This window comes from Lactuca serriola, chromosome 3 (assembly GCF_051521515.1).
Source record: "Lactuca serriola cultivar US96UC23 chromosome 3, Lser_US96UC23_V15, whole genome shotgun sequence".
Taxonomy (NCBI): Eukaryota; Viridiplantae; Streptophyta; class Magnoliopsida; order Asterales; family Asteraceae; genus Lactuca; species Lactuca serriola.
Window position 1 is genome coordinate 243,050,606 of NC_136410.1, and position 12,106 is coordinate 243,062,711.

At 32.7% G+C, this 12,106-nt stretch overlaps 1 protein-coding gene across 1 annotated transcript; it reads right to left on the reverse strand.

The window, feature by feature from the left end:
* Nucleotides 1-2,983: 2,983 nt before the first annotated feature.
* Nucleotides 2,984-11,688, reverse strand: LOC145093793 (protein argonaute 4-like). Its single transcript, XM_079032033.1, has 24 exons — nucleotides 11,549-11,688; nucleotides 10,963-11,014; nucleotides 9,507-9,731; nucleotides 8,430-8,635; nucleotides 8,132-8,344; nucleotides 7,602-7,738; nucleotides 7,420-7,517; nucleotides 7,244-7,341; nucleotides 6,816-6,984; nucleotides 6,603-6,719; nucleotides 6,410-6,517; nucleotides 6,263-6,325; nucleotides 6,053-6,166; nucleotides 5,813-5,978; nucleotides 5,613-5,725; nucleotides 4,950-5,087; nucleotides 4,716-4,846; nucleotides 4,367-4,432; nucleotides 4,164-4,227; nucleotides 3,962-4,073; nucleotides 3,804-3,877; nucleotides 3,585-3,679; nucleotides 3,455-3,486; nucleotides 2,984-3,382 (listed from the first exon to the last, which is right to left on the reverse strand). Exons 3-24 carry the CDS (start codon nucleotides 9,720-9,722, stop codon nucleotides 3,201-3,203), a joined length of 2,712 nt encoding a protein of 903 aa, XP_078888159.1. The 5' UTR covers nucleotides 9,723-9,731; nucleotides 10,963-11,014; nucleotides 11,549-11,688; the 3' UTR covers nucleotides 2,984-3,200.
* Between the last annotated feature and the right edge of the window lie 418 nt (nucleotides 11,689-12,106).

Here is a 12,106-nt window from a genome sequence, read left to right on the forward strand (position 1 = left end):
TAGCGCTAAGAGACACTTTTCTATCAATCGTTTGGATAGATATAATAAAAGGTTGAACATGTAACAAACGGTTGATTACATATTAAAATGTTGAATATATAACAAAGGTTGATTATTAACAAATGGTTGAACATGTAACAAAAGGTTTGTTGCATATTAAAAGGTTGAATATATATCAAAGGTTACTTAAATATGAAATGTGATTATTTATATGTTATGCGATTGTTTATGTGGTATTTGGTTGATCATATATGTTATGTGGTAGAACTGTGATTAAACATATATGCATGTATGCGGTTGAATAATTATGATATGCGGTTGTTTTCTAAGTGGTATTTCTCGATCATTTTTTTTATGCTTCATCATAAGATGAATGATTGACCCATTTGGGGTTTGTATGTTTTATATGCAACTTTATGAACTCACTCAGCAGGGGCTGATACTTGTATTTTTTCTCTTTTGTGTCTTATGATTAGTACATGCAGTTTAGAAGTTGACCTTGGTGAGAGGGATTCCTATGGGTAGTAGATTTATATTAGCAATGTCACTCTTGGATACGTTTTTGATTATTTACTTTAAAAATACTTTTGTTTACAGTTTAATGGTTTAGAATTATGTTTGAATTTTTGAAGTAACATTGTGGTTTTGAAAATGTTTTGATTAAAAAAAAAAATTAAGTCTTCCGCTACCGTATTCTGTTAAATAAATGTTTTAAAAAGAAAAAAAAATGGTAAAAATCACGACGTTACAATGGAACATATGTGAAAGGAATGGAGCATCTAAGAAAGGAACAGAGCACCTAAGAAGTGAGTGGAGCACCTAAAAATGGAATGGAGCATCAATGATGCTCCATGATGCAAGGATGTGCCATCTTGGAGTGGGTGTGCCATTTGAGAAGAGGATGTGACATCCTTAAAGGATAATGTGTCATGTAGGAGGTAGATGTATCATCTGGAAATTAGATGTGTCATTTGCATGGAAGATGCTCGTAGACGATGCCCATGGAGGATGCTCATGCAATGTATCTCAAAGATGAAGGTCCCAAAAGCAGATGCATGGCAGATTGTGATTAGTTGACATCTCTCATGGGCCTATGGATAGATTGGCTCATTAGGGTTTCAGGTATGATCCCTAGTGTATAAATATGGATGTTTGCTAGTCATTTGTTTGAGGTCGTTAGTGTCTTTTGTTTCCTTAGCAAGTAGGTTGAATCTCTGTTTGAGAACTATGTGAATAAGAAAACTCTCCTTCTGTCCATGGACGTAAGTCACCTTGATCAAACCACGTAAATATTGTCTTTGTGTATTTTTTGGTTGCGTGTATTATTTGTATTACTTCCTAACAAGGGTAATCAGATCTTGGCTAGTAGCATCATATATGTTATGATTCTTGACAAGTGTCGTCTGATTACCCTAGATTAACCTTGTTTGAGGAGAAAGAATCGGCAAAGGCGTGGTGCGATATTTCGGAATACCAATGTTTCGGTAAAGACCAACATCGCGACAAGTTTTGGTCCCGTGTCATGAATCGTTTTCGAAAAAGAATGAAGAAAAGATAAGATTACTGAACCGCCGACTAATGCAACACCAAGTGGTCAAACACGAACAAGATGGACACTTCATAATCTTGAGCAATCAATAAAGTAGCGTGTCAAACGAGGTAATGCTTTTGGAAAAAGCTTGTGGTTTCAAACTTCAACAAAGTCAAAAAAAAAAAAAAAAAAAAAAAAAAAAAAAAAAAAAAAGAGGTTCTTCAAGCTCTTCGGTAAACATAACGAAATCCATCAAATAAGGTCGTTGTTTACATTGTGAACCTCGTTGGACGTATGAAATATATGGTTGGAAGGGATCTTTAAGCCGACCTAATAACAGAAATGCAATCGTTTATTACATATTAGGTGCGAGACTCATGTATTACACGAGTTGATTTAAAAAAATATTAAACATTAAAGTGTAAACATAACATTAAAGTGTCCAGAATCAATCATACATGCACACAATAAATACTGAAAACATTTGAACCTAACTCATATATATAGGGTTACGTTATTTTGTTTTCACTATTTATTGTGTGCATTTATGATTGATTCTGGACCAATTATTTTAGTTATTTTAAGAAAGTAGTTAATGCATATTACATGTTGAAGATATAATGAATATAAATTACATCTTCAGCATTTAATATGCATTAATTACTTTCTTAAAATAACTAAAATGATTGGTCCAGAATCAATCATACATGCACATAATAAATACTGAAAACATTTGAACCTAACTCTCTCTCTCTCTCTCTCTCTATATATATATATATATATATATATATATATATATATATATATATATATATATATATATATATATATATATATATATATATATACACGACTTTAATTTTAAAAATTAAACAAATCAAAAATTGACAAGTGGATAATATTTATTTCAAAAATACCAAAAAATAACAAATGTCAAATTCAAGAGAGATTGATATGTGACAAATATATATATATATATATATATATATATATATATATATATATATATATACGACTTTAATTTTAAAAATTAAACAAATCAAAAATTGACAAGTGGATAATATTTATTTCAAAAATACTAAAAAATAACGAATGTCAAATTCAAGAGAGATTGATATGTGACAAAAAAAATTCATTTATTAGAGGATGTACTTTCAAAAGATTTGTACAAATCCAATATAGAGAGAGAGAGAGAGCATTTGTAGGTTTTATGTTTTCTATTATTTTTATTTTCTAGTACATATATTATATAGGTTTTTTATTTCCGTGTCATGGTTTTTAATTTTAACGTTAGGTTTTTTTAGTTTTAACGCTATGATTTAAATGTTATTCGACTGTATAGACAACAAAATGGTAATAGTGGTTGAATGGTAAATGTCGCTTATGTTGCACCAAATGTCAGACACACACCTTTAGCCTAATACAATCAAGCAACCACACATGATAAAAGACTAAACAAACACTAATAGTATTTAGATTCAACCAAAACGAGCATATCCAAAAAACATGATAAGTCAGACTTATTTGACTGTCACAATCTTTCCAAACAACCATCATCCTAACCATTTCATTCATTAACATACAACCAACCTTAACCTATCCACATACCATAAAAACTACTGCTACTACTACTTAAGTCACTCTGTCTGACATAGAAACAGACAAACATTTAGCAGAAGAACATGGAGTTGGCAACCGCCTCCTGAAGTTTTGGCAACTGAGGAACCGCCACTGCTCCAGCTGATGTCACCCCGGTGCCGCCATGGCTGGAGGATGTCTCCGAGTGGTCTTCAAACTTCATGAACTGAGACATCTGTGTGGCTGCCAAATGTGCGTAACAAATCGGTGCAACTGCATACAACAACCATTATTATTTAAGGGCTTTTTTAGTCATGTACGACTTTAAAAATAGTTGGGACTTACCAACAGATATGGCAGTAGTGCTTCTCTGGTAACTGTAAATAATAATAACAATTCAAAGTTAAAAAACAATAAAAATAATTAGATGATTTTTATATGTAAACATGAAATATTAGAGACAAAAGGGACTTACACATAGGAGAGGGAGTGGACAAGCTCCTGAAGATCATCAGCTGAGAACCCGATTTCATCATAAAGAACATGGTAATGAGTGGGCCTGGTTGTCCCCTGTTCAAATATTTTATTACAAAACAATATTTTCATATTCAATTTGCTTTTTAAAGACAAACAAAAGCATGTAATTTGAATTTGAATTTGAGAAAGAAAGAAAGAAAGAGTTTGTGTTGCTTACAATCATGCCAGCATGTGCGCACATGTAGAAGTCGTTGTTGCGAGGATGACAGACCTTGTTATCTATCACAGTTCCTGTTTACAATAATAATAATAATGGAAACAATGTCATCATTATTAAACACAAATAAAAAATCACCTTCTATTTAAGTAACTTACCAGGTTGAACATTATCTGGAGAGCCTTGCTGGAAAAACTTGGTGTGATGATTCTTCTGAGCAATTATCACAAGAAATTTTGGGTTCCACTTGTCATCTAGGAACTTGCAAGCCTACCACACACCATTACCATTACCATATTTAAATCACTTTTTTTGCTTTAACAAAATAAGAAACTATTACATAAGAAAATACAAATATACCTCGATAATTTGGTCCAGTTCAATGTTCAACACCTGGTTGAACTGCGACTCACTCACACCGTCCCTATTATTATTATAATATAACAAGTAACAGAATTTTAAATTATTACAAGGAATCTTGATGTTTGAGCTTTTGTTCTTTGTTTAAAGAAAATGACAGCTGAATATATTAAAATGACCAGAAGTCAAAGACAAGAATTGACCTGAAGATGATAATCTGGTCTGGCTTACGTTTGGCTGAACTTGTATAGAAGTCCAGGAGAAGCTCCCTGCCACAACAAAAAAAAAAAAAAAAAAAAACTCATTATTATCTTAAACTTCAAACTCTTTATTTGTAGATATATAAAGATTGTTAACAGCCAAAAGGACATGTTTGGTTCAAAGATTCCATTCTATGGCCCTTTTTTGGTTGTTAGTTAAAATATACTGTATTTTTCAACATTCCCAAGGGAGGGTGCATGCAGGAAACTCAACCCCATTCTTCTTTTTTTTAAATATCATATCATATACATAATATACAAAAACAAGGGAATGAAGAAAGAATTATTATACCTCATTATGCCTTCATCCTCAGTGTCAGAAACTTTCTTGAACAGGGAATCTATCATCTCCACCTTTGGAGATTGAGTTCTGACTGAGGCTCGATAACGGGAGATCAAAGGCCAATGTCGGGAACTAACAACCTGTAAATACAATATAACAAAGGATTTTTATGAAACTATTACATTTCTATTCCTATTTCTATAAATATATTAAAAATAAAGTTGAGAAAAGAAAAATAGTTACAGCAGCAATTGATGGAATATCAGATTGGCCGGGTGAGCCATGAGACACATCCATGCCCAGAATGATTGTGGGAACCTTGGATACAAGTGGAATAGAAGGAGAATGCTCCACAGCTAACATCGAGTTCAGACCTCCAAGCTGCATACCATACCAGTACCACATTAACAAAAACCTTTCTTTCAACTTTAATCTTTTCTTTTTTATTTCTTTCAACTTTCTTCTTGTTAACGCACATTGTAATTTTATATATTTTCAAAAATCTACATGAAAGTTTCTTTGGATAGATTTTTTAAAGTAAAATGATGTAATAGGTACAAAGGAAGGTCAGATGTTAAACAAATCAATCAAACTACAATGTTATTTCTTGCATTCAACTAATTTTTCCAAAGTGGGGTTTTGAAAATAGTCATCTTTAACTTTTGCAATAAATGCAAAAAAATAGCAGCATACATTTTTCTTTGTATATTATAACATCTTACTTTCATTTTCTTTTTATTACCAACCAGCACTGTACTATTTGCTTTTGAAAAATCTATCCAATTATATGGCATAGTACCTTCAATTTGTTTCTTATTAGGACAATAGGCTTTGAAAAATCTATTCAATTATAGTAGTGAAAAGTTAATAACAATTTGATGCCATTGTATCTTCAAGTGTACTCACCTTAGCATTGATCTTAAGCAGGACATTTGTTAGGTACTGATCATTAACTCTCATAGGAGCTATGCATTGGGTCACGATACCAAAATCAGCCAGATTCTTCTTCTTCCAAGGACCTACCAATACCAACCAAAATTGCATAAACACATATAGATAGATTAAATTTTCCAAAAATAAAAGATTAAAGTAGATGGATGAATCACCATAAAGATCAGAGTTCTTTCTTTCAGGTAACAAACAGAGTAGAAACTGCGGGGCACCAGGAAGCTTGGACATTATCATTTCAAACATTTTCTCTACCCTAACAAGAGGTGGGGCCCTCCTGTTTTGTGGGCTCTCCTCAAACGCATCAAAAGGCTCATCAATTTTCTACACATTGGATTCAACACCAAGTTAGTTACTTAAAACATTTTTAAGCCAACAATAATATAATGAAAACATACGATTCCTTTTAATCCTCCACATTTTATCAGATCTTTCACTAAGCTCTGAATGTTGCAGCGAGCAGAGAAGTTCACAACAGCCCATCGTTCGATTTTCGTGGGCTCCACAAGTTTCTATATCATCATATCAAAACATTTCTTTTCAGAAATAACGTCTGTTTCAAGTAAAAGATTCATATAACAGTTGAAAAAAAAATCAAAGAATCATACTTTGTTGTTAAAGTTCCAGCGTCCATTTCGCGGGAAGAAGTCTTCACCATTACCCACTTTCAACTGCATCGTAGTAAAAGCAAAACAAAAATTAAAAAAAAAAACTATAATTATAATCCATCAAATCCAAAAAAAATAAAAAAGTACCTTTGGAGCTGCAAGAACACGGCCTTCCACTTGTGTGAAGCTGTTGCTTATTGAAATCCCACATGATTTCAACAAAGGTTCCTCATGATACTTATTGAGTGTTAGTGCCTGAAATACACAAAGTGAAAATTCTGAATCCTGTTTTTAAAAGTAATAAATAAAAACCACCTTCAAGTTTAAAAAGTGTACGTACATCGGTTAAAACCTTCATTCTTTCTTGAGGCTTTTGTCTGGATTTCTCCACCAAAGAGGATCTTTGCATTGTGTTGAGTGCTTTTGTGTAGCGTTGCAGAGAGACCAATGAACACAGCTACAACAAATCATCACATATAGTAAGTAAGAACAGCCATTAGAAGAATATGACAAATGTGGGCCCACATAGAGATAGAGCCCCATTGTGTTGTACCTCAAGGGGGAAGAAAGTTGGCCTTTTAGGCTTCCCAACATTCACACATGGAAGTTCACCAGAATACCGCAATTCGATCTTGCGATAATTCACAAAATAGTCATAAACAGTAACTTCCAAAGTCTCGAATTCACCATTCTCATCTTTCGTCTTTTGCCTCAGAGAAAAACTGAAACAATTAAACTGATTTAGTTTGAAGGTTTGGAACTGAATGACAGAGGAATGGAAAGAGTCATTTACATTCCAAGATCATGTTAGAATCTCATATGATTGTAAAACTTGAACATAATAATAGCTCACTAAACCTTAAATAAAAAGGGTTGTATTGCAAATTTTCATACCAACCCCCTGATGGAATGAACAGAAAATGGAAAGTTCAGGAATGGTCCATTCCTTCTATGATTCCATAACATAAAAAGAAAACATACAGCTGCTCGTTGCAGGGCTTCTCACTCAAACCCGTGATCTTGTACTCAGTATTGGTAGGGCTGGTTTTCACCCTCAGATTCTTCAGTGTACGCTTTGCCTGATTCAAACCACAAAAACTTTTAGTAAGAATTTACAAAAGAGCCCCTCAGGAAATGACAACATGATGGTTTGTTACCTTTGCCCAGTCAATAGAATAGGGATCTTTCACGTTTTGGTTTGCAATCAGAAACTCAACCACCGGCCCAGGTTGGATGATCATGGTAGTAGACACATCTGATAATCATAAACCATGTTTACTCTGATTTCATAAACTTCACTTCAGGGGTAAAAATGGAAAAAGGAGTGATGAAAATTTACCAATGTTGAGGGATAGACCACCCTGGGATGTGCGGAAACTGGAATGAAATCCTCTGCATCCGAGAACACCACCTCCGACATCAGCAAAATTCTTCACCTCGTTGTGGAAAAAAGATTGGCGAACAAGTAGACAGCCTCTGTTTTTAGATTAAAATAATTAGGCAACATTAATATGGAGAAAATTACAGGAAATAGTAACCTACATTAATTACTCTTTTAACCAAGAATTACAATGTACTTCAGTTTTTTACCCATAATAGCAACATACTTACACTTTTACTTATAACTAACCGATAATAGCAAAATGCAACAAATGAGCTACATTGCCAAATTTGTAGTGAAATGTAACTACATTGCCATATTGGGGTTAAAAACATACATGTATGTTACTATTATGAGTTAAACAATAGAGTCCATTGCATTACATTTGCCTATATTACAATGATTCACGAGATTAATTTTGTTAGATTTTTTAAAGGGTATTCACTATTCCACATATTACACATTTCAATACAAAAGTGACAACTTACTGTTTAGCTGCATGTTGTCTTAAGATGATATCAAGCACCCTCAAGGCTTCCATGGAGTTTTCAGATTCCTGTCCTCTGAGAGCCTGTGCAATTGCCTGCATTGGGATTTTGGCTGCAAAACTCAGCTCCACTTTGAAAGTCTTTGATTGATATGAACGCCTGATTCTCTTCTTGTCATTGTCAGGGCTTCCAGGGCTTGCATTTCCATTGTTACTGAATATTATAATATCCATAAGATTTATTTTTAGGTCATATATATAAAACAGATTAGTAATGTAAAACAGTATGCAATACCTACCGGTTTGAAGTGACATTTTCAAGAACAACAGTGAATTCAAGTTTGTTCCTTGGAAGAGCTCCAACAGTAAACAAACTTTTTTCACCATCATAAGCAAACTCCTTTCCTGCTAATTCAGAACCATATGTTTCGTGGACTCTATCAAGCACTTTTCTTCCAATGCCTTTCCCATCTATTGGGCGTCCATCCTCATAAAAAAGTGCGACCTGTTTGGTATAAATTTAAGACTTTTTTAAGTAATTTACCACTTTAAACAAAGAAAAATGATCTACAGTTACAAGATATGCAGATTTTGGCTAGGTAAGTTACTCGAAAGATGTATTTTACTATTTTTGACTATTGACCAAATGTCTGAAAAAAACACAAATGATAAAGTTTAAAGTATGGAAGTTTTAGGTCCAAGTTAAAGTAGTAATTTCAAGTAATGACTTTATGATTTATAGATGATCTTTAGAAAAAAAATTGTGAAAGAAGGGAAAAATAAATGAGGCCAACTTTGTAAAAGTTTGGACTTTATCGGGTGCCTCATTTTCTTGAATATAGAAAGTCATTCTTTCTGTATTGAGTCGAAAAGAGACCCATAAAATTCTTTCAGATAAATGATGCTAAAAAGATATTTGAGAAGAAAGGAAAAATAAACAAGGGGAATTTTAAAAAATGTTAGGAACCAAAAGGGGAAAGCCTCATTTGCATGACTTTCCTAATTAAGTCATTCTTTTTGCATCTAGTCACCGAAACACACATTAAGTGTTTTCTGTAAATTACAATATTTAAGAAAATATTTCAGAAAGAAGGGAAAAATATGTGATGAAAATTATGCATAAAGTTCAGAGCTAATGGAGAAAGCTGCCAGTTAAAGAGAAACACAAAGTGCTTCTTTTTGGATAAATTATGTCCAAAATATATTGGAGCTGAGGAAGGAGAGAAAAGTAAAAGAAAGAAATTTTGAAAAATGTTAAATGACTTAATGAGAAATGCCTCATTCTCAGCAAGTTTTTTTTGGTTAAAAGAAAGACAAACTAAAAAATGTCTAACTCCAATTAGTACTTTTATAAAAGTAACAAAAAAATAACATACACTGTAGTGGAAGAAGTGTCCATCAACATTAGAGACGTTGACTTTGAAATGGTTGGTCAACAGTTGAACTTTGTTGCCTCTGGTGGCCAGACCACGCCTCCCCATGGGCACCCTCATCACCTTCTTCTTTTCAGGCTCTGCTTTCATTGGAACAACATCTTCAGGGACAGGTGGAGGAGGTGGCAATGCATCACCATTTCCATTCTCTGGATCCATTTTTGGATGCTACAAACAACAGAACAAGTTAGCATCATTATAAACAATCATTCAAGTAGAGGAACTAGATACTCAAAATTGAACTAAATGTAAGAAATAGCAACATACTTTCACTTATTTGTTTATTATAGTATCCTAGTTTCAATTATTAGTATCACAGCATTGTACATTGAAACCTAATTTGGACTTTAAGCTACAAAATACAAAATAAAAAATAGAACTTCATCCAAGTTCTGATTTCTATAACTGTTTACAAAGATGCTACACCAACACAGTATAAAGACATATCTTAAAATTCTTGAGAATGCAACAAATACAGCGAAATAAAATAAAGCTGATATCTGAAAACCCTTTTTAAAATCAACAACGTAATAGCAAATTAGGCCAGAAAATACTTGATGATTTTACTTAAATAATAACATAAATGATTAGAAAAACACTGAACATTAAAGCCATATACTAAAAAATCCTTCAAAAAGTTTCATATTTCAAGAAAATAAACTAACAACTCTTGTACTTAAAGAAAATCAAGAGAACAACACAAATGTACTTCTAATCCACCAAAAATGATATGAATACACATAATATAGAGCCAATAACTCAAAATCCCTTTCAAATATCACGAAAATATGACAAAGAAAGTACATCGTACTTTTGTACCACCACTTCCTTCAGAAAAGATAAAGGTACAAAAAAATTATAAACCACGAATCAGGAAACTCCTTCCAAAAATCAACAAATGAGAGCAAATAAACCAATCAACTACTTGGAACATCAAGAAAATCACGAAAAAAAAAATACAAATGAACTTTTAATTCAGCAAATCTGAAACCCCTTTTGATTATCGACAGATAAAAGCAAAATAAACAAACCACTCCTGCTCGTTTTTTATAAAATCACAAATAATTATAAATACACTTTTAGTTCAGCAGATCCTTCAAAAATGGCAAACGTACACACAATATAATAGCGAAATCTGAAAACCCCTTTCACTAATCAAGTATTTGGTACAGTTACGAAACCAATGTATTTCTACTCCATCCAAATCGGAAAAGTAAGCTAGAAATTGCAGAGGACTATGACCGAAAACTTCTTTATCAGACCAAAAAATGGAACCATGAAAAGTAAAATCAGTAAAATCAAAATTAAACTAACTCATAAATTTAGTAAAAGTCAGAAAACACCATGCACGACGGAAAAAATGATCAAAAAATCCTTCAAAATAGTAAAGTAATTATACCTGAAACTCAGAGAGAACCCTTGTTTCGAAATCTAGATCACCAGCCTAGAACCTGAAAAACAACAACCAGAGAACAAAATCACAAAGTAAGGAGTACTGAGAGATCATAAAAAAAAAAACCCCAAGAAATTACGAAACCCCAAAAAGAAAGCCACCTTTCACCGATCTTAGATAAACATTAGTACAAAGCATTAAATTAGAAAATATACTTTGAACACCGCTTTATAAAAGAGTAAAATAAGTCGAAATTTTCAGAAGAAAAAACCCAACAACTTTCCTAAAATATTCTCTCGAAATGCCAAAAAAACACAACATTTCACAGTTTACAAGGTTTAAATTCAGCCCCAAAACAACACACTTAACAAAATTTAAAATCGTTCCTCATAGAAGATAAGAGAGTATACATTCACAAAAAGTGAAAAAAAATACCCCGTGTTCTTTTGTAAAAAAATAGCAAAAATATCCTAGAAAAAACACCAGCATTGCAAGGATTTCAAAGTTTTGGACAGAAAGCCTAAAGAAGAAACACTGACGCATAAGTTTCGAAGTAACTGACGAACACAGCAAGAATTTCAATTAATCTCACCAAATTAACACCAAGAAGGACGAAGAAGAAGGGGTAAAAACCCTAAAATGAAAATGAGGACTGATGAAGAGAGTGGAGTTGAGGATTTATTGGGGGTGGTAAGTTACAATGGGGAAAGTGTAAGCCAACAAACTTTTTTTTCTTCCCACGCGCTCCCGTTTGGTTGCGTAATCATCTCTGTAGGTTTAAAAAGAATCGTGCAGTGTTTAAATCCCACGCGCTACTCTTCTGACTGCGTCATTACTTCCATATATTTAATAATAATAAAGCTTCAAAATTATAGTTATCTTGCCACGCGCCCTCTTCGTATCCCCTCCATATGTTCAATAAAATCAACTTCCAAAAGTACGAGATGATTGCATAATTTCTTACCTTTTTAGATGAAATTTTACTAATATAAGTGAGATTTATGTGATTGATTTTGATGGGATTTCCATATGCAAATAAAGATACATATATGGTAAAATATAAATTACCGCAGTAATGTTAGAGCTAATAATGATTAAAAATAATTTATTAAAAAGGTAAATTATAATTTGGTTTAATATATATTTTTGA

What these genes read in the sequence shown, in the direction of transcription:
- LOC145093793 (XM_079032033.1), bottom strand. Translation starts at nt 9,722, where the DNA reads ATGGATCCAGAGAATGGAAATGGTGATGCATTGCCACCTCCTCCACCT. An exon ending in AGACAACATGCAGCTAAACA is followed by an intron (nt 7,739 to 8,131) that starts GTAAGTTGTCAC and finishes ATCTAAAAACAG; the next exon opens with AGGCTGTCTACTTGTTCGCC. An exon ending in GTGTTCTTGCAGCTCCAAAG is followed by an intron (nt 6,326 to 6,409) that starts GTACTTTTTTAT and finishes ACTACGATGCAG; the next exon opens with TTGAAAGTGGGTAATGGTGA.